The 23,515-nt window shown below is 41.7% G+C and overlaps 1 protein-coding gene across 1 annotated transcript in view; it reads left to right on the top strand.

Moving 5' to 3' along the window:
- Nucleotides 1-23,515, top strand: part of greb1 (growth regulating estrogen receptor binding 1) — a 73,226-nt gene that overhangs the window by 1,206 nt on the left and 48,505 nt on the right. Inside the window, exons 2-9 of the mRNA XM_056278676.1 lie at nt 3,349-3,509; nt 3,861-3,968; nt 4,771-4,947; nt 10,006-10,188; nt 11,705-11,821; nt 12,820-12,954; nt 16,730-16,915; nt 22,123-22,245. Coding sequence (XP_056134651.1) covers nt 3,349-3,509; nt 3,861-3,968; nt 4,771-4,947; nt 10,006-10,188; nt 11,705-11,821; nt 12,820-12,954; nt 16,730-16,915; nt 22,123-22,245 — 1,190 coding nt within the window. The remainder of the gene's footprint in view (nt 1-3,348; nt 3,510-3,860; nt 3,969-4,770; nt 4,948-10,005; nt 10,189-11,704; nt 11,822-12,819; nt 12,955-16,729; nt 16,916-22,122; nt 22,246-23,515) is intronic.

Genomic DNA, 23,515 nt, shown 5'->3' on the forward strand with positions numbered 1-23,515 from the left:
ACAGGTGGGTGACCAAAAAAATCTGAGTACCAGTTAAATTGAACGAAGTTAATGTATTTCAGTAAACCAATATTCAATAGCTTGAACAATATAAAACAGATTTCTTGAAGTGTTTAAACAAATAATTGCTATTTACAATAGTCACATTTTATCCTCAAGATAGTGTGTTTGTGTGTATGGGTGTGTGTGGATATATACGTATATATATACATTAGATTTCTATAAAGCGTTTGATTCTGTCGAACATCCTTTCATACTGGATACTATGCGTTATTTTGGATTTGGAGAGAAATTTATAAATTTGATTAAAATTCTATTCAGTGGTATCAATAGGTCTGTATTGCGAGGACACAACACCTGCTCAAGATTTGATATTAAGAGGGGAATTTTTCAGGGATCTGGCAACTCAACATTACTGTTCATAATGGTTGCAAAAAAGCTATCCATTATGATTAAGAAATATGGTGTTGAAGGATTAACTGTGATGGGAAGACAAATAAGTCAATTGGCTGATGATACAACTTTATTTGTAAAAAAATTAAAACCAGATTCCCTTAGCTTTACAGTCTACTAAACAATTTTTTAAAGCTTCAGGCCTAAAATTAGACAAATGTGAAATGTTAACCTTTCATGAACATCCACTGCAACCATTATATAACATACAGGTTAAAAAGGAGGTTAAATATTTGGGGATTGTCATTTCTAAGGTTAAACCTCCGACAAGATGAACATTTGGAATACTACGGATAAATGTAATTCAATCCTAAACAGATGGTTACATAGAGATATCACAGTCTTTGAGAGTTTTATTATCCAAAATGGATAGTTTGTCCAGACTCATTTACCCGGTCTTGTCCTTACCCATATCAGCGAGAATGATAAAATCAACAAATAGTGTCAATTTCAAATTCATATGGAGAAATAAATGTCAATACATAAGGAAAAAATATTATGGTTAAAAACTACCAAGATGGGGGTGTGAATATGATCGACTTTGATATCATGAATAGTGTCTTGAAATTGAAATGGCTAAAATCTTTTATTAATAATAGACATACTTTTTGGTGTATTATCCCCAATCTAATCTTTCAGAAAATCGGTGAAATAGACGTTGTGATTTTGATTTTAGCTCGTTACCAGTTAACCTTTCTGCTTTCCATCAGCAAACCCTTCTGTATTGGAAATTACTTTATAAACATAACTTCACACCACACAACCCACCAGTGTGGAACAATAGATACATACTGCTCAGCAGAAAATCTGTATATTTCGAGGAATGGAGATCCAAAGGGATTTGGGCTGTTGCTCATTTTATGGATGATCACGGAAATCTATTACAACATGATGAGTTCTGTGAGAAATTCCAACTTCAATGTACTGTGAAGAACTATAATAAATGTTAAAAGCCATACCAGTCTCTCTGAGGTCAATGGTTAAAGAGGACATTCTGTACACAAAGATCTCTTTGAGGCTGAGAAAGCTTTGCATCAGAGGAATAGACTTTTGTGACAATAAAAGTACAGTTATTAGATACTTTTTATTGAAAAACTTATCCCAACCCAGTTAGAAGGAAATATGTTTTCAAGGAATTGGGGGATGAAGAGGTTAAGAAAATAAATAGATAACATCTCATTCCCACTTCTTCCTAAGGTAAAAGAGGTTAATTAAAAAATTTTAAATGAGGTTTACCCAACGAATGATTTCCTAAGAATGAGGTTTAATTTAGATGTGAATAATTCTGTATTTTGTGAAAGGGAAATTTAAAATTTGGAACCGGTTTTTCTATTGTTAATCAGTGCAGTCTTTCTGGAGTGATATTCAGGGCTGGCTACAATCCGAGGAGATAGAGCTGTCACCCCTTACAGTGAAAACAGTCAAGTTTGGTGTTTTTGTTCAAAACGGGAACCTTGACTTTGTTCTCGATATTCTGTTGTTATTGAGAAAGATTTTTATACAGAAATGTAGATACTTTAAATCTAAACCCAGGTTAAATCATTGGAAGAATGAGTTAAAACTCTTGAGTAAGTCACTAAAACTTGTTAATGACAAAAAAGCCCTTAAACTCTTTTCTTTGTTGGAGAGATTTAAGTTAATTTGAGATAGCCCTGTTTTTTTTGTACGTTATTTTATTCTCTCGTTCCTTGTTAATTTTATTTCTCTCATTTGTACCTGTTTTTGTTATTGTTGTTTTCCTTTTCTTCTGCTCAACTTGAGGCATAAGGATTCTGTTGAATAAGACATGAAGATGTGCCATGTTTGTTTCAGATTGCCAATAGAAAAAAAAAAATTCCCCTCGCCGCTATGTTTGTTTAACTGACATAATGAGGGGGACGAGATGCGGAAGTGCCATAGACTCCAATGTTAAAAACCCGCTGTAAAAATACAGTTTGAACAGGCACAGCTGGAAATCACCTCAGTAACTACAATAAAACATTTCCAATGGCTGATCTGTTTTCTTATTGCTTTAGAATGAATGAAAGTCATTCGCTTACATTCATTTTTATACCCTGAAATCCACAACGGTTAAACACATCTGAAGTCTTTTAGTAAGGGCCCCTTCTCCCAGTAGGCGGAAAAAGGGTTGTTTGTCGTCAAGTCCGAGCTCCGGCGAAGGAGAGATACGCCTGTCGGCCATGTGCTAAGTGCACTCTTCTAATTGTTTTGTGCCATGTGGCGTGCAACCTGGTTGCTGAGTGACATAAAGGAAGAGCTGATGGTGATGCTGCAATAGTGCACAGTGATGTGTTGTTGTTGTTGAAGAGATGTCTTGTTGGTGTTGATCCAGTAGTGCATTAAAGTGTGTGATGATGTATTTTGTATGTGGCTGTGTTGGCTGTATTGGCACCCATATGAGAAATGTGTGTATGTGTGTGTGTGTGTGTGGGGGGGGGTTGTTCATGAAGGCCCTGACTGAAACTCCATGGTATGCTACTGAGTTTAGGGCTATATAAATAAACCTGAGTTGACTTGGAACTCCTCCAGACCTTTATTTTCTGTAAATATTGAGACACATTCCAGTTTTCCAACATCCAAGTGTGGATAACAAAGAAAAAACATCAAACTGATTTTCTTTGATTTCTGTCACCGTACATATTGTTCTTTGGGTCAGATGTTATTATTTAGAAAGCTCTCAAACTCAAATAACAGTAAGCCTTGTATGAACCCAATTTTGTAAAACTAGAGAATCAAAAGTGGAGGTTTTTAGTCAAGTTAGAACACACCACACCCAGAAAAGACATTCAATTATAAAAAGTTTTTTTTCTTTTTTTTTTTTTCTTTTTTTTTTTTTTGCTGGCTTGCCAATATCCATCCTTTGGGTTTTGAATCACTCCTTGTGGTTTTCTATAGGGTGCCAATGGGGAACTCGTATGCAGGCCAGCTGCGGACCACACGTTTTGAGGAGGTTCTTCATAACTCCATCGAAGCATCTTTGAGGTCCAACTCTGTGGTGCCCCGACCTGTGTTCTCACAGCTGTATCTGGAGACGGAGCAACCAACCACACATGACGGTAGGTCTGCTTGACATACAGACCCACACCTACCCTAACTATTAATATTTCCCTGAAAATGCACGTTAAGCATTATTATTGACATGAGTCTAACCTCTGTGTGCCAGGTGTGCAAGGAATGTCATTGAGAATGTCAAGTTTTACATCAAGTCCAAAAACTTCGTGGCGGTCTGTGGTTGTGTTGTTTTCTGTGAAACCATATTCATGCAAAAACAATATTGCATGATTCTGTAAACCTCCCTCAGCCCCCTTCAGTCCCTCTCTTTCTTTGTTTCTATTTATGATTGGCTTGTTTTCATTTCTCTTTGCCATTCAATTATGCGTGCATTTATGTGTGTGTTTCACTTACAGGTCGTATAGAGAATGATGATGAGGAGGATGAAGATGGTTCAGAATCAAACAGCCCCCCATTACCCTACCAGATGAAACCTCCACCTGAAGGATGCTGTACCGCAGATGGTATATATATATTGACAGCTGATGATTGCTTATGGCATGAAACAGGCTTGTACTGTCTCATAAAGAATTTACTTGACTCACTGGATTTTATATGATTTTATATATTTATATATATATACGTATGTATGCACTGTAATGATATGTGCATTATAATGCGGCAACGCACACATACTCATAGATAGATAGATCAGTGTTACCCACAGGTTAAGAATTTACGTGTGGTGGTGGATGGTGTGACGTGATGGGCGGGTTCAGTAATAAAAACTAGTCAAACAAAGGTTTATGAGTAACTATTTCAAACAAATAAATAACTATTTATTCGTCTATTATGTTGTTTTTATTATTGAGTTAGGAAAAAAGTTACCTACCTCAACAAAACTTGATGCTGCCAGTCTCCCTTTGAAATTGACCTACATAAAGAATCGCTGTCATGCATGCCTGGCATGCGCATTGTCTTGAGAAGAGAGGGGGTGGGTGAGGGGGGATGGGGGGCTGAAGGTTTACTGGTCTGGATTATGAAATGACAATTGAATGTTTTGATTGAAAAAAAAATTGGAAATCAGATTTTATCTACCTGGGCAGGTCTTAATCTAACCGGGCAGGCTACCCAAGTAGAGCCTACGTATGGAAAACACTGTAGAGAGAAAAACAATTATTTTTGTTTGGTTTGGATGAGCTTCAGGATTTTACTTTTAAGCAAAGGTGCTTTGGTGATCATAATTTCAAGAGAGGGATCAGTAATGGGTGATTTATATTCTAGTTTGATATTAACCTTCTCAACCATTAACAATTCTCTTCCCAGGCTTTTGTCAGGCAGGCAGGGACCTGCGTCTGTCCTCTCTGGCATCAGACCCCCTTGATATCCCTCCTGGATTTCTGTTGGTGGGAGCCAAATGCCCGTCCCTCCCTGATACCCTATTGGTCTGTGCAGTGGACCGCAGGTTCCTGCCAGATGAACGGGGTCGCAATGCACTGCTGGGTGAGACATGAGACACACACAATGATACATATGCATATTCATAGGCCTAGACCAGTAGTTCTTAACTTCAGTTCTCAGGACCCTCAGTACTGCTAGGTTTTAAGATTTTAGACTTGGAACAACAGGTGAATGTAATTAACTACCAGGTAGCATAAAGCAGTGGTTCTCAACCTTTTTGAGTCGCAACCCCCCAGACTAATCAGATTGGTGTTCGCATCACTCCCCCCCCCCCCATAGCACTGGGATATGTAACTCGCAACACTTTGATGCAAACACATTGATCACTCATAAACTGTCTGCCCGAGACTGTTCATATTCATCGTTAAGGTCTTTGATGATATCCGCTTAAACACAAAGAGTAGCAGAATCTCAGTCCTGGTATTATTGGATCTCAGTGCTGCATTTGAGCCAGTTGACCACAGCATATTCCTAGACTGACTGGAAAACTGGGTGGGACTTTATGGCACAGCACTAAACTGGTTTGAATCCTACTTAAAGGACAGAGACTCCTTTGTGTCGATAAGTAATTACAAGTATGAGTGGACAAAAATGACCTATGGAGTTCCCCAAGGTCCCGTTCTTGAGCCTCTTCTGTTTAAAATCTACACTGATCAGCCAAAACATTAAAACCGCTTGCCTAATATTCTGTAGAGCACCCTTGTGCCACCAAAACAGCTCTGACCCATTGAGGAACAGACTCCACACGACCTCTGGTGGTGTCTGGCTCCAAGACATTAGCAGCAGATCCTTTAAGTCCTGTAAGTTGCGAGGTGGGACCTCTATGGATTGGACTTGTTTTTCCAGCACATCCCACAGATGCTTGATCTGATTGAGATCTGGGGAATTTGAAGACCAAGGCAACACCATGAACTCTTTTGTCATGTTCCTCAAACCATTCCTGAACAATTTTTGCAGTGTGGCAGGGTGCATTATTCTGCTGAAAGAGGCCACTGCCATCAGGGAATACCCTTGCCGTGAAGGGGTGTACTTGGTCAGCAATGTTTAGGTAGGTGGCATGTATCAAAGTAACATCCACATGAATGCCAGGACCCAAGGTTTCCCAGTTGAACATTGCCCAGAGCATCGCACTGCCTCCGCTGGCTTGCCTTCTTCCCATAGTGCATCCTGGTGTGATCTCTTCACCAAGCAAATGACGCACATGCACCCAGCCATCCACATGATGTAAAAGAAAACGTGATTCATCAGACCCGGCCACCATCTTCCATTGCTCCATGGTCTAGATCCGATGCTCACATACCCATTGTAGGCGCTTTTGGCAGTGGACAGGGGTCATCATGGGCACTCTGACCAGTCTGCAGCTACATAGCCCCATGCGCGGCAAGCTTCAATGCGCAGTGTGTTCTGACACCTGTCTATCGTAGCCAGCATTAACTTTTTCTGCAATTTGAGCTACAGTACCTCTTCTGTGGGATCGGACCAGATGGACTAGCCTTCACTCCCCTTATGCATCAATGAGCCTTGACCCTGCCACTGGTTCACTGGTTTTCCTTCCTTAGACCACTTTTGGGAGGTACTGACCACTGCATACTGGGAACACCCTACAAGAGCTGCTATTTTAGATATGCTCAGACCCAGTCACCTAGTCATCTCAATTTGGCCCTTGTCAAAGTCAATCAGATCCTTATGCTTGCACATTTTTCCTGCTTCCAACGCATCAACTTCAAGAACTGATTGTTCACTTGCTGCCTAATATATCTCACCCCTTGACATGTGTCATTGTAACAAGATAACAAGTGTTATTGACTTACTTGTCAGTGCTTTAATGTTTTGGCTGATTGGTGTATGCTCCCACTAGTTCAGCTTATGGAAAACAACAAAATGTTACCATAATTTACACAGATTTACATAACCATATCACCAGGGGACTGTAATCCCATACAAGTGCTGAATAAGTGCATTGAACAAATCAACGATTGGATGTCTCAGAATTTTCTTCAATTAAACAAAGATAAACTGAAGTAATTGTGTTTGGAGCCAAGGAAGGATGATTGAAAATTGGTGCTCAGCTACAAACAGTCATGTTAAAAACCACAAACTAAGCCAGAAATCTTGGCGTAGTCATGGACTCGGACCTGAAATTTAACAACCACATTAAGATAATTGGAAAGTCAGCCTGCTATCACCTGAAGAATATATCAAGAATTAAAGGTTTTTTGTTTCAGCAGGATTTGGAGAAACTTATATATGCATTTATCTTCAGTCGACTCAACTACTGTAATGGTGTCTTTACAGGCCTCTCTAAAAAAGTTAGTCAAACAGCTGCAGCTGATTCAGAACGCTGCTGTTCAAGTCCTTACTGAGGGTGTTTTCACACCTATAATCAATTTGGTCTGGTCTGAATAAATGGATGAGTTGCTACTTTGTTACATTTTCCCTTTGGTTTGGTTTGGTATCACACGGTAAAATTTCAATTGAACCAAAATGTTATCAGCAAAACCCATGTGGGAGGTGTCACACCGTTCATTGTTCAAAAATCTTAGGGGGGTTGGCAGGCAGAGAAAGGAGAGTTTGTTTTTCTTCCAGGATAGCAATCCAAAATGGACTATGGGCAGAGTTGGCATTTGTTCATAATTGCAATCATCGTTTGGGCCATATACCAAGCCAAAATATGCGAGCAGAATGGCGCATCTGAGTGCACTTCAAGGCAATGTCTAGAGAACAATTTGATGCTTCATGTTATGTGAAGAAGACGTGCTGCCTTCAGTCAGAAACTCTGTGTTGACAAAGCTCATCCTCAGCCCATAATGCACAGCACAGCTGACGATGCGAGCTGGTTTGATACAAAAATGTGCAATGCTCCCTGCAGTTGGGTTGGATCTTGGTTGGATCACTTTCATACCACAAACGAACCATACCAGAGTTTGTTTGTAACCAGACTGAGACCACCTTTTCAACAAGGTCTCAGTCCGGTGTTTTTGGTCTGCACCCAAGTGCGATTGCTGTGTTCGCACCTGCTCAAATGAACTGCACCAAGGGGGTAAATGTTCCAGGGTTGGATTAAAACGGACCAAATAGGTTAGGTGTGAAAGAACCCTAAAACCAAAAAAGTGGATCACATTGCTCCAGTTTTGAGGTCTGTACACTGGCTTCTTGTCCATCAAAGAATAGATTTCAAAATACTGCTCTTTGTTTATAAAGCGCTGAATGGTTTCAGGCCAAAATACATTTTTGATCTTCTGCTACACTATGAACCATCCAGACCTCTCAGTCTGGGACAGGTCTGCTTTCTGACACCTAATCAAAACTAAACATGGAGAGGCAGCTTTCAATATTTATGCCCCACATATCTAGAACAAACTCCCATAAAACTGCAGGTCTGAAACTCTCAGTTCTTTTAAGTCAAGGCTGAAGACTTTCTTGTTTGCCACTGCCTTTTATTAAGTCAAATTTGAAGCTTTTGTTTATCATCTTACACTGCACTGTAACTTTTACTCTTACCTTTTTATTTGTTTTTAAATAGCTTTTTATTGCCTTATGTTGCTTTTTCATTTTGTCTTAACGCCTTTTATGTTTTATGTAAAACACTTTAAATTGCCTTGTTGCTGAAATGTGCTATACAAATACATTTGCCTTGCCTTGTTCAGGGATTAGTGTAGTATGACACATGAAAGCTACCAAACTCGCACAAGAAGACCATTGCTTTGCCCACAGACAGAACAACAACTAATTTGATTTTGGCTTTAATTATTGTTTTTAGATTTGTTGACATAATGGTGCCTCATGTGCACAAACAGTTTGACTCTCACAAACACACTCAACAAAATCTATTTTAAGGCTAATTATATCAGTGGTACAGACGATGTGATGTAAAAACATTTCCCAGTCTAAAATGTTTTATTTTTCCCACAGCACTGCGGAACTGCTGCCATGGGCTGTGTCGCAAATTGTGGTCATTCACGTGCGAGTGCGTCCTACTAAACATTAGTCTTTGATATATTAACTACATACATTAACCTTGTTGTTCTGGACTGCACCTGCTATTAGTCTGCTGTTGTCCTTACGGTCCTTCAGTTGCCGCAACTCGCGTGTCCTACTCGCGTCTTTGATCTATCAACTATTTACATTAACCTTGTTGTTCTGGACTGCATCTGAGAGAGAGAGACACACACACACACACACCCACACACGGCACAGAAAAAAATATAAACATCACTAGTTTGGTTGTTGGACCAACTGAAAAAGTTTGACTTTGGATGAGAAAACAAAGCATCCTCCTCCAAATTATCCTCTTCCAACTACTGTCTAACTGCCCTTGAACAAGACATTTAAGCTTGCAATGTTCCAACTCTATCCAATAAGTCTGCTCAGGGACCAACAGTGGAAAACCGGCTTGTGCAAAGCAGGTCTCGGGCATTGACGTGCAAGGACAGGTGAGGGGAATATTCTGGTCGCCATGCATAATTTCTTTAACACAACTTTGTGAACCAGAAAGCACTCAGTTCAGTCTGCCCTTGTCAGGATTGGAACCATCAAGTCAATACAGTGTTTTCCAGTGTCCCACGTAAATATATCAAGTTGAGCTCTATTCAGAAGTGCTTCATTGACCAGATGATCCTCTCCTGATTCTCCCTGGGACCAAACCAATGTATTAAAACCACACCCTGCCTGCCACAGTGTGTAGCTATGAATATTGTGTGTGTGTGTGTATGTGTGTGTGTGTGTTTACATGCATGTACAAGTTCAACTTTTTTGTCAAGTGTGTTGGAATACAATGAAATTCTTGTGCTCTGGCTCTGCCTGAACACAAGGACACACCATCCCAAAAAAAGACACTGTGTATACAATATGTACACAATGAATTCATACATTATATACACTATATACAGTACACGATAATGCAACAATGTAAGGTGCACATGGGTGCATCAGCTGTTCAGCAACCTGGCTGCCTGTGGAAAGAAACTATTACTGAGACAGGTGGTGTGTGATTTGATGCTCTAGTAAATTTTTTTAGATGGAAGGAGCAAGAACAGAACAATAGCAGGGTGGCTGGTGTCCTTAATGATGTTTTGTGGTGTTGTGTGTGTGTGCACTCAGGTTTTTCCGGAAACTGTATGGGCTGTGGAGAAAAGGGTTTCCGCTACTTCACAGAGTTCTCAAACCACATCAACTTGAAGCTGAGCACACAGCCCAAGAAACAGAAGCACTTGAAGTACCATCTGTACCGAAACAATCAGGGCACACTGGTCCAAGGAGCTCCTATTTGCTGGAGAGGACACGGTGAGTCGACACTTGAACAAACTGAGTGAACCCGAAAGTATCAACAAGCATCATAAAGGCTTTACTTAGAGGATCAGCAGCCTTATTCAGATGAATATTGAAATCACCAAGAATTGGAATCTCATCAGAATGAGTAACAAGACTTTAGGTAAATTCTCAGTACGAGAGAGAGTGAAAGATGGAAAGAGACGGGCAAAGACTGGAAACATTCTTCTTAGTGATTTTCTTTTAACCACCACTTTAATCTACCAGAAAAATGTTCCTTTGGCCTTTTTTATGCTATTTTGGTAGACTGGGATGTGTGAGCTGCGCATCAGGAGCGACTTCAGTTCGATCTTTTGCTTTCACCTTAATCAGTTCAGAAGGTGAATGTGCTTCATTTAAAATTAAAGCGAAAGAAAGAAAAACCTGAAATCTTGGAGTGACTGGGTGACAAGGAGGCATTCTTTGTAGGACCAAGGGTTCTTATCCTGTTTCAATGAGCCTCTACCCTGTTGAAGTGTCCTCAGGTAATGTGCTAAACCTCTACCGGCTCCTTAGACTTTGTTCTATAGCTGACCATATGCTCTGACTTCCCCTGGGTAAGAAACACAGACTTGCATTTCAATGGTGAACTATTTGAACTCCTGCTGGGCTAGCAGAAAGCTAGCAAACACATCGTCGCCACTATTTTCTTCTTTTTACATGTGGCTTGTGTTATTTTGGGTATGACTATTCTATCTGCCTGCATCACGAGGCAAGAGACCTGATCTCTTCTCTGGACTTAGTGCTGAAAATGTTTTAGACCTGCCTTGCACTAGCATCCATAAGGACCTGTGAGTTCGCTTGTCTGACCAGCTAAGCAGTTAGAGAAAGAGTGAAGGCAGAGTTCAAAGGTGACTGTTTGATATTGCACAGAAGGGTCTAGGCCTGGAAAGTTGTAAAGGAATTATTATGAGGAGAAAGGACATGTCCTGGTGCATCATGGAAACCTCATTGTTAGTTTGCAAAAAACAAATGACATGGCTCACATTTCATACTCTAACACAGTAATGCCATCTCTCTAAGTGCAACTCAAGACTTCATTTTCTGTGGCCTTCTGTGAATCTAATAAAATTCTCTTGGTATCAGCCATTTCCTCTCCTCTTCCCTCCCATACTGGAGGGGTCTGTTATTGTTTGGTCCTGTATGCACATAGACAAACACAAAATGGTTTATTGTATGTCTAGTGTCTACATTTCTCTCTCTCTCTCTCTCCCTCCCTCTCCCTATATATATATATATATTGCCTTTTGTGCTGTAAAACCTTTGAAAATTAATGTCTGGCATGATCTCCTGTTTTTACGTATTAAATAATGATCATCTGTCATGGCTTCTTGGAACACTTCTGTCCAGTGAAAATGTGGATACAATGTTTGTGGCCCACAAGGAATCTCTGTGTTGCTCAACTGTTCACATTTAAAAAAAAAAAAAGGATCTGTAAAGTTTCTAGCTGTGTGTGTGTGTGCGTGTGTGTGTGTGTGTGTGTGTGCTGCAGACGTCAGAGTAAGGCGGGCAGGATCAAGCCTCTCAGAAGTACAGGTGACGTCGGATGAACAGCCACCCAACCCAGTGTTTACCACTCACCCTGCACACACACCCAGCAGCTACACAGGTAAAACACAGACCCATATGAAAACATACACACACTTAAAAAACATGTATATCTGTTGCAATAAGTAACTGACATGCACGCAAACATACAGGTAGCATGCCAAGATTTATTTTCTCAAGTGTCACACCTACTATGTCTTCTACCCAGCTTTTTTGCTGTCTGAGTAAATAAACAGTACAAAAAGCGTCGAGCAGAGAGTCCCCTTACCCCTCAAAAAATGATAAACGTCTCATCTCATCTTCAGCCGCTTTTCCGGGGTCGGGTCGCGGTGGCAGCAAGCTAAGTAGGGCACTCCAGACATCCCTCTCCCCAGCAATGCCCTCCAGCTCCTCCTGGGGTGTCCCAAGGCGTTCCCAGGCCAGATTGGGCATGGAGTGCCTCCCGCGAGTTCTGGGTCTACCCCGGGGTCTCCTCCCAGTTGGCCATGCCTGGTATACCTCCAAAGGAAGGCCAGGAGGCATCCTAATCAGATGCCTGAACCATCTCAACTGGCTCCTTTCGATGCGAAGGAGCAGCGTCTCTACTCCAAGCTCCCTCCGGATGTCCAAGCTCCTCACCCTATCTCTAAGGCTGAGCCCAGACACCCTACGGAGGAAACTCATTTCAGCCGCTTGTATCCGCGATCTCACCCTTTCGGTCACTACCCAAAGCTCATGACCATAGGTGAGGATTGGAACGAAGATTGACTGGTAAATTGAGAGCTTTGCCTTCCGGCTCAGCTCCTTTTTTGCCACAACGGTCCGGTACAACGTCTGCATTACTGCTGATGCTGCACCGATCCGCCTGTCAATCTCCCGCTTCCCGTTGTAGACAGAGTAGATTTTCCCAGGGAGGCTGACCAGTCCCCTTTTTTGAATATGGGAACCACCACCCCAGTCTGCCACTCCACAGGTACTGTCCCTGACCTCCACGCGACACTGAAGAGGCGATAAATGGAAACAAAATGATAAACAGATCAGGCTAAACTGTTTTCCATTCTCTGTCACTCTCTCAAGCAGGCTCTAACGTGGATCCCATAGCCCCCCCACAAATGCCAGACGTTACCGCCTCCTTGACAAATGGCAGCCATGTTGTTCCCCCCGTCACCCAGCCACCCCTAAATCAATCAGGGCCTGGAAGACCCTCTACTATAGGTATGTGCACACTGGAGACAGGTTGAAGGAAGTTGTAAATCAAAATTCAGGGAGTAATTGAGGAATTGGTGAAAAGAAAGAAACTCAATCCAGCCAAGGCTAAAATGAGAACTAGCCTTCTGTTTCAAATTTATACAATGTGATAACTACATATGCATATATGAATATGTTAGTCCACATTTATTTCTACATATATACAGTGCATCCGGAAAGTATTCACACCCCTTCACATTCCCCACATTTTGTTATTTTACAGCCGTATTCCAAAAAGGATTAAATTCCTTTTTTTTCTCATCAATCTACACACAATCGCCCATAATGACAAAGTGAAAAAGGTTTTGTAGACATTTTTGCAAATTTATTAAAAATAAAAAACTTAAATATTGCATGTACATAAGTATTCGCACCCTTTGCTATGACACTCAAAATTGAGCTCAGGTTCATCCTGTTTCCACTGATCATCCTTGAGATGTTTCTACATCTTGATTGGAGTCCCCCTGTAGTAAATTCAATTGATTGGACATGATTTGGAAAGGCACACACCTGTCTATATAAGGTCCCACTGTTGACAGTGCATGTCAGAGCAGAAACCAAGCCATGAAGTCAAAGGAATTGTCTGGACCTCCAAGACAGGATTATATCGAGGCACAGATCTGAGGAAGGGTACAAAAAAATTTCTACAGCTTTGAAGGTCCTGAAGAGCACAGTGGTCTCCATCATTCGTAAATCGAAGAAGTTTGGATCCACCAGGACTCTTCCTAGAGCTGGCCGCCCAGCCAAACTGAGCAATCAGGGGAGAAGGGCCTTGGTCAGGGAGGTGACCAAGAACCCGATGGTCACTCTGACAGAGCTCCAGCATTCCTCTGTGGAGATGGGAGAACCTTCCAGAAGGAAAACCATCTCTGCAGCACTCCACCAATCAGGCCTTTATGGTAGAGTGGCCAGACAGAAGCCTCTGCTCAGTAAAAGGCACATGACAGCCCGCTTGGAGTTTGCCAGAGAGCACCTAAAGGACTCTCAGACCATGAGAAACAAGATTCTCTGGTCTGATGAAACCAAGATTGAACTCTTTGGCCTAAATGCCAAACGTCACGTCTGGAGGAAACCAGGCACCTCTCATCACCTTGCTAATACCATCCCTACAGTGAAGCATGGTGGTGGCAGCATCATGCTGTGGGGATGTTTTTCAGCGGCAGGAACTGGGAGACTAGTCAGGATCGAGGGAAAGATGAATGGAGCAAAGTACAGAGAGATCCTTGATGAAAACCTGCTCCAGAGCACTCAGGACCTCAGACTGGGGTGAAGGTTTACCTTTCAACATGACAATGACCCTAAGCACACAGCCAAGCCAATGAAGGGGTGGCTTCGGGACAAGTCTGTGAATGTCTTGGAGTGGCCCAGCCAGAGCCCAGACTTGAACCCCATTGAACATCTCTGGAAAGACCTGAAAATAGCTGTGCAGCGACACTCCCCGTCTAACCTTATAGAGCTCGAGAGGATCTGCAGAGAAGAATGGGAGAAATACCCCAAATATAGGTGTGCCAAGCTTGTAGCTTCATACCCAAGAAGACTTGAGGCTGTAATCGCTGCCAAGGGTGCCTCAACCAAGTACTGAGTAAAGTGTGTGAATACTTATGTACATGCAATATTTCAGTTTTTTATTTTTAATAAATTTGCAAAAATTTCTACAAAACCTTTTTCACTTTGTCATTATGGGGTATTGTATGTAGACTGATGAGGGAAAAAAAAGTAATTTAATCCATTTTGGAATAAGGCTGTAACATAACAAAATGTGGGGAAAGTGAAGGGGTGTGAATACTTTCAAGGTGCACTGTAATTCCTTGTAATGTAATACAAATTCAAGAAAGAGAAAAAGCTCAAACCCTGCTGAGAAGAAACCTTAACTCACCTAGAGAAGAATCTGTGTCTGTGTGTGTGTGTGAATGGTAAATGGACTGTATTTATATAGCACTTTTCTAGTCTACCGACCGCTCAATTAGAACAAAACAAACAAACAGAATAATGGAACGTGTGTAAGTATTGTGACCTGCTAGAAGGCCTACATTTGTAAACACTGGTTGCACATAACACTCACAAATGCCTGTGTCTCGGCTTGAGTATTGAAAAGGAATTATTGGTACCATACCAATTTTAGTTTTTTTCCAACCACAGTATGTATCATCAGAGAGTATAGAAAAAGCTTTGACATATTGATGCCTTTTAGTCTTTCTATTGCTTTGTGTGTGTGTGTGTGTGTGTGTGTGCACTTTAAAATTAAGCCCCTCCCCTAGTGTCTTCACACCTTTTTCTGAAAGGGAGGGCTCCTGCCTGTAACAGTCATACTGCCACCACAGGGAGCCGGCCACAGTGTGTTTCATATATGTGTGTGTGTGTGTTTGGTTGGGTGGATTTTAAAAACACCTTCTGTATAGTAGCCAGCCGCCTGCATTGTGTGTGTGTGTGTGTGTGTGTGTGTGTGTGTGTGTGTGTGTGTGTGTGTGTGTGTGTGTGTGTGTGTGTGTGCTTTTTTTTGGGGGGGGGGGTCTTTGTGATCCCTGCTTTCATTTCTCAACACTTGGGGCACTAAAACTTCTCCTACCCTCCCTCTCTCACTCCCCCCTCCTCCTCCTCTTTCTTCCCTGTCTTTCTCTCCCTCCTCACTCTATCACCTCTATAAAACTAGGTTGTAAAATTCTTTTCCTCCATTGCTTCCTTTTTTTCTGTCCCTCTGTCTGCACCAGTGAAAGACTTCCTTCCTGTCTGTGCTTTATTTTTCATGACCCCTTTAGCACGTGGACCCTTTGTGTGTGTGTGTGTGTGTGTGTGTGTGTGTGTGTGTCCCTGCTGCATTTCAGCATAAAGTTAATATGATGAGGAGGTCATGCTAATGTATATAAATAACATTCTTCCTGCTACTGCTATTATTGCATCAATAGTCCATCTTCAAACAGAATGCACGTATTTTGTGTTTTAAGCCCATCAGTCGCATTTCTTTGTTTAAAGACAACCTGGGAAGTTGTTGGCAAGTTTTTGCCGTGTTACCGATTAAACAGAAGTGAGAGGAAGAAGTGGCAGTTAGTTATGAGTTTTACCATGTTGCACACAATCTCAAAGACAACACAAGCAATTGAGATAATTATTAAACATCCAAAACACGATTATATTCACAGTCATTTTTTATTGATTCCTGAAGGTTTGCCTACAGATAACCATCAGTATAACTGGTTGGGATTCACTCACGCAAGAACTTCAGCAGAACAGATAACTGACAAACAAGGGGCTTTAACTGGGGTTCCTCTGGTTGATTTGCTAAAAATGCACTCTTATACAGTGACATATCTGGACAGACAATCTTAATAGTCACCTAAGCATCTTTAGAAGGCAGGACTGGTCATGTAGCTACATCTGTGTCATCAGTATAAACCTTTCTAGCAGATACTAAACACAGGAGAAACTTCCTTTTCAGATGGCAGGTTAAGAGTTTTTCCCCAGTTTTTCTTTTTTCTTTTTTTTTTTTCCTGATAATAATTTGTCTCCAAGACTAGAACCTGAAATGGGGAGGGCCTTAGCTGGTGATATCGTCAAAAAACACCCCCGTAACTGTTTTTCCGCTGGACTGGAAGACCATCTCTATATAACTAAGGATCAGTATCTGATAAATGTTTATACAAGATAATTTACTTGTATCCCTGGAAAATTATCTTTAGTATGAGTTAATTTCTATCTTTGAAATAGATTTTGTTTTTTTTTTGTTTTTGTTTTTTTTGTCCCTCAGGGTCCCATGCAAATGCTGGACCGCCTAAAAAGAGACACAAGGGCTGGTCCCCAGAGTCTTCAGCCTCTGCTGTGACTGATCACATTGGGAAGACCCCACCATCCTCCTCATCATCATCATCCTCATCATCAGCAACCTCATTAACATTTTCTTTATCTTCTACCATGCCCAATGGAGCCCGAGCAGGTAAGACAGAGAGAGAGGAGAGAGAAGTAAAAAGAGGGTGTTTACCACTTCATAGGACATGATGCAACAAGTGCCATAGTTTTGAGTGAGGATTCTGAAGCCTAATCCGGAAAACGAGCTAATGTACTGTTGACGAAGAGGCGAGAATGTCTTCGCTGTGATTAGGTATTGATCAGTGAGGATCTTTAATGATAGAGAGTAGGGCTGAAGGATTAATCGAATTCAAACCAACATCACAGTGTAATAGAATGCAATTTTCAAATTGCAAAGGTGGCGATTAGAAGAAAAAAAAGTTTTTTTTTCATGTTGCACAATCTAACCAATCAGGGACGGAAATACCTGACACTCACTCATGTACACACACGCTACCCTACACTCACATGACATGTGAGTGAGAGCAGTAAATGGAGAAAACAACTTGCCACGCTATGCTTTGATTCTAGCAATAACAATACTGTATTGTTGAAATGGCCTCAGCAGAATCGAACACTGAAGAGGTGACTTCAGTGTCAAAGAGGAGCAGTACGTCGGTTGTCTGTATCTATTTTGGATTTAGGAAAGAAGATGCCGCACAGAGTCAGGTATTGTGCAGAACACGCCTTGCAAATGTAGCTACAACACGGGGCAACACTATAACCTGTTCCAGCATTTAAGAAAGCATCACAAGGCCATGTATGACAATTGCATGGCTAAAAACCTGACCACCAATGTGTCAAGGAGGCTGAATATCACCCAGCAGGGATCATTGACCGAAATGTTTGAGAGTGTATGTCCATATGAACGAGATTCAAAGCAGCACTGCGAAATTATTCAGGTGATACTGGAGTTCATAGGGAAAAAATATGATTCCCTCAACATGGTTACCAAGGCCAGGTTTACAGCTTTGGTAAAGACACTAGATAAACGGTACAGCATGCCATCCCACACATATTTTAACCAGGCTGCCATACCGGAGCTATATAAAACATGCAGGCAGAGTCACAACAGAGCTAAAAACAGCGGAGTTTTTCCGCTACTACCACGGACATGTTCTCAAGCTGTACAGCGGAACCCTATCGGAGTCTGACCATCCTATTTCATCAATGAAGAATTCAACCTCAAAGCTCTCTGTCTTCTGGCTGCTGACTTCCTGGACGACCACACTGGGAAGAACATTGCAGCCTGCCTGAGAGAAGGGCGAGCCAGCTGGGACCTCGATGAAGAAAACCATGTCTGCCTAACAACGGACGATGCATCGAACACGGTGAAGGCAGCGCAGCTTAACGAGTGGACCAGGCTCCAATGTTTTGGCCACCGATCACATCTTGCCATTGCTAAGTGTGTGTGTGTGTGTGTGTGTGTGTGTGTGTGTGTGTGTGTGTGTGTGTGTGTGATAGCCTAGTAACACGACTTAAATTGTATGAAGTACACCAATTTAATTTTTTTCTTTTCAGAAAATGCAATGAAAAATAACAGTGTCAAAGGCAACAGGGCTGTGCAAGAAGCTGGTGGGGCACTTGTCTCTGTTGGAAGAAGGCAGCAATCACTGAGGCACAGAAGGAGCTCAATCTTCCTGAGCACATTCTCATAACTGAATGCCCAACAAGATGGGAATCCAAAGAAATTATGATTGAAAAACTACTGGAACAGACCAAGGCCATATCCCAGGTATTGTCAGGTGATCGAAATTCACACCCCCTCGTACCAACTTGACAGGATATTGACATTTTAAGAGTTCATTCACAAGGCGCTGCATCCTCTCCAGGAATTTACTGACGCTCTTTCTGGAGAGGAGTACGTCAGCATCTCCTACCTCAAGCTCCTATCTCCATCTTCTGGCTACATCAGTCTTGGCTGAAAATGATGAAGACACTCCACTCACTGAGGTCCAAGGTCCTCAGTGACAAATGTAGCGACCCTGATACCCAGGAGCTATTGGACGTCGCGTCATTTCTGGACCAGAGGTTCAAAACACAGTACATCAGTGCAGACCACATCCCTGCCATTAAGAAACGACTGAAGACTGAAATGGAACAGTCAGCAAGACATGTATATCAGTTCATCTTGTTTATTGCTGTTTATTTCTTCCCTGTCTTTTTCTCCCTCCTCACTCTTATCGCCTGTATAAACCCAGGTTGTTAAATGCTCTCCCTCCATTGCTTCCTTTTTTTCTGTCTCTCTGTCTGTGCCAGTGAAAGATTTCCTTCCTGTCTGTGTTGTATTTTTCATGATCCCTTTAACATGGGACCTTTTGTGCATGTGTGTACAGATGTCTCCCTGCTGCATTTCAGCATGTTTATTTATGTTCTCAATAAACAATGTTTATTGAGAGATGAACCAGGTGTCCAGATGAAGTGATTCAACATTTTGTGATTTCCTTACCTGGATTATTGAGCATGCATAAAGATATAATGGCTGTTATTTATTTATTTATTAAAATCTGGCAGGAGAAGAGGTCCCATACTGAAACCATTTTGAAGCCTCAAAGTGCAAAACCCTCTGCAGAAAAGGCAAAGAAGTTTCTCGGCTTTTTACAAGACCAGGTTGACTCTCCTGCTTTGCCTATGCAACTTGAAGATGTCGTGGAGGCTGAGTTGAATAGTTAGCTGATGACCCCTTCCATTGATGGAGATGAAGATTCCCTGGCCTGGTGGAAGCTGCACAAGATGAACTTTCCATGACTGAGCAAGTTGACCCACAAGTATCTTTGTGTACCAGCCAGAAGTTCCCCCTCAGAACGTCTGTTTATGACATGGTGGCTGGCAGAGCCATACTCCTTGTGCACTTAAGTCTGTATGGTTTGTTACTGGTACTGACTGGATATCAGTAAAATTAATGTTTATCCAATATTTATATTAATGTTCACAGCGTTTCTTTTTCTTTTTAGATTTTATTAAAAAGTGCAAGCCACATGTTTACATATTGCATGTTTATTACAATGACTTTGATTTATCTATAAATTTTTAGAGTGGTAGAACCCCAGATATGTTATTTTTCATATTTTTGCACTTTGTGTGATTTGTTAATGACTGGAGATCAGTAAGATTCATGTCTATGTTCATATTAATGTTCACACCAGGCCTGTTGTTCTACAGTGCTTTTTTGTTCCTTTTTCAGATTTTATTAAAAAGTATTATTTTTCTTTTTACCATTGAATAGCTAAATAAAGATTTTTTTTAAATCAGTTCATGCATTAATTCATTCATTTCATCTTAACACGTATGTCTGGCCTACAGGAAAGAGCAGTTTATATGTTGACTGTTGTGTTGGTCATACTATAGAATAAATTGATTGCTTGTGTTTAGTGGGTAACACAGAAGATAATGAATGCCAAAAAAACAAAAAGCATTTGCATTCTAAAAATTGCAATCGCAATATTGGTCTAAAAAATTGCAATTAGATTATTTTCCCAAATCGTTCAACCCTAATGAAGAGTACAGCATGTATAGTTTTGAGGGTTTATCTGTGCTAGGATAGAAAAAGGGAGAGGAAGGCCAAAGAGGAGATTTATGGATGTGGTGAGGGAGGACATGCAGGTAGCTGGTGTGACAGAGGAAGATGCAGAGGACAGGAAGAAATGGAAATGGATGAGCCGCTGTGGCCACCCCTAAGGGGAGCAGCCAAAAGTAGTAGATCTCTGCTAGGATAGAAACGAGCCCAGCTCTTACAGAGTGAGGCATATGAGTTGTAAAACTGTATGGGAATGGAACAATATTGGGCATTGTGAAGGTGGGTGAAGTATGAAGACACAGGACAGGTTGAAGGACAGTGCAAAGCCTTATCACTTCCAGACAGTGAATGTCTCTTTGGCCGAAGCACATTATACATGTTATGAATGTTATTTATTCAGTTCTTCCACAGCACTAACCACTGACTTGACCCAGTGTATGAACCTTTCAGGGGTTATTGAAACAGGCTACACAGTGTTTTCTTATTTACAGGCAGCATTTGTTAAATTGCCAAAACCAGCTATTGGAGGTTTACTTGTGTGGAATCTGTTGTGTCATTGAGATTAACAAATGGCAATCTTGCTTCACTGATATTATGTTAAGGTTCAACAATGCACTCCAGCATTCTGCAGCCACTAAATCCACTCTCAGCAGACTCAATTAAGCTACAGTTTGAGAAGTTATCCAGTGTTAATTAATACCTCAATGGAATATTCTTCTCCTCACCACTGTGCACTGGCACTTGGGCATACAGGAATCGGGAACAATTTATCATTTCAATCATGTACTTGTGTACACAAAAGACATGAAAATGTGTTTCTTCCAGCCTACAGCAGTGCAGCACCAAAGATAAAAACACATCCAAAATTTCCCAAAACGACACCACCAAAAACATACAAATACAGAGAGAACAAAGCAAGAAAACACCAACGGTTAACAACACTCCAGTCAGTACAACACAGTCCAAAAATGCCACTGTCCAGAGAACGAACGCCAGCCAGGATGACTGTCGGAACTGCCGGCATGCATGGGCTTGCAGTTAGCTTAGCCTGCCTTGCTTCCGCATCCTGTCAGAACGCCCTCAGTGTTTCCTCTTCAGGTGCAGCTCCGGGTAGGGTCGTGGCTCTTGGGCCCACAGGATGCAGCAGACCAGGCTACCTCAGCCAATCCAACGCTAGCTTTCCCAGTCAGACACCTTCGACACACCTCCCCCGCACACCACATGACGACAAAAACACCGCCCAGTCGACGCTAGGCAAGGCTGCCACCAGGCTGCCTCTGTGTTTCCTCTCAGGTGTAACTCCGGACAGGGCCACGGTCCATGGGCCCAGAGGACACAGCAGACTAAGCTCTCTCAGCCGACCCAATGCCAGCTCTCCCAGCCATTAAACAAAAAACAAAAAAAATCGACGATCAAAATACAAATTTCACACGATGACACAAACTTAGACACAAACATAGACGTGGACAAAGACACTGCATAGTTGGTACTGGGTGAGGCTGCAGCAAATATGAGTTCACACCACCATCTTCTCACACCGGAAGCGGTGATACAGCCTCCTTGTAATATCTGATATAGTTCCTCACCTCCTCAATAGTCTAAACAGTAATATGCTAAAGAAGTGACTCTGTGCTGGTTTGTAGAAGTGAAGTTGTGAGAGTGAAAGACAGACATAGCGTAAGTATATTAGCATGTCTGTTTCTGTTTTTAACTTGTATTTTGAAAATCCTTTTACACAGGCTTTAATACATTATGCCATATTTTCCCACACATTCCAGAAGTTGCAGCCCCAGTGACTGTTTCTCAGGGTACCTTGACCCTATTGCCTCCTTCAGGGCTGTCTGTGTTAGTGCCTGATCAGCTGCTTCTAACCTGCAAACTACAGCCCGTCATCTTCAAAGGTCAGATTCTGACTCTTTGCATATGTATGTGAACATGTAGATGTCTGTGCCCATGCACAGGTGCACTTGCATGTACACCTGTTTCTCAAGATGCTGTTCTATAGTTGGAAATGGACATTATCAGTAGATACCCTCTAAGGCTAATCTGCCGATTCCATATAATTTCACTGTAATTTTATCTCCATGATGTTTGGTGTCTGTCAGATTGGTTGGTGGTATAGACTGAGTAACCCCAGCATTTACTATCTGTTGGCTGATGGGTGGTAGCTGATGGTTGATCCCCAGATTAACAGTGTGGCTGAAACAGGTCAGGACTGTGGGAACTAGCCAACAGATGGTCACTTTAGCTCTCTTTTCCACAAATGCTCTCATTCCCACTACCTCTTTTCCTTACAGGTCAATGGTCAGTCAATACCCAAGGCCATTTCTCAGCCTCTCTGGCTTCCCCCAACATGCTCTCTTCTTCTCTACGCCCCAGCACTACCCTTCCACCTGTATTGCCTTTCTCCAGCTGAACACCCCCCCCCCCAACTCTTCACATCCACTTCTCTTGTTAGCCACCTGAATCCCATATATCCTCCTCTACACCCACCTCCCACCCACTATCCTCTCCCCTTCTTTTCTCCTACTGTTTACCCATGCACTCATACCACCTCTCCTACTCTACTTCCCTATGCACATTTTCCTCACCTACCTTTTATTGCTCCTCCTCCCTACACCACTCTCCAGAATCAGAATCATAGTCTGTTTCACTTGCCAAGCAGGTTTTCACATGCCAGGAATTTTGACTTGATGAGCTTCATGCTGGGAGCCTCTAACATAGCACAATACTCAAGAAAAGTGATATAAAAATAAAGAGTAAAGAATTACATCATTTAAAGAGTTATAATTGCAAAAATAGTGAAGTGTAATGTAATATAAAAAGTAAAAGTGTATATAGATATGTGAAAATGTCTTTTATTACCCAATCGGAGCCAAATGCTCACAATCCAATCTTGCTCACAATTTAATCTAAAGACAATCCAGTCCCAGACAGGGTTTAAACAGTATCATAGAGTGTTTTTCGTGATTTCATCTTATGAAAAACACCCTGAGAAGCACTGAAGAAACTGGATACCAACAAGCTAGCAAGACAGAACATCAAATGAGACTAGCTGCAGCAATCACATCTGCTCTTCAAGATGAAGAAAGGGTTGCAACAGGTGCAAGTAATGAAGAATGCTGGACACAATTGAAAGAGACCATCTATAATTCAGCAAAAGAGGTGCTT

Source organism: Lampris incognitus, chromosome 4 (assembly GCF_029633865.1).
Source record: "Lampris incognitus isolate fLamInc1 chromosome 4, fLamInc1.hap2, whole genome shotgun sequence".
NCBI classification, from domain to species: Eukaryota; Metazoa; Chordata; class Actinopteri; order Lampriformes; family Lampridae; genus Lampris; species Lampris incognitus.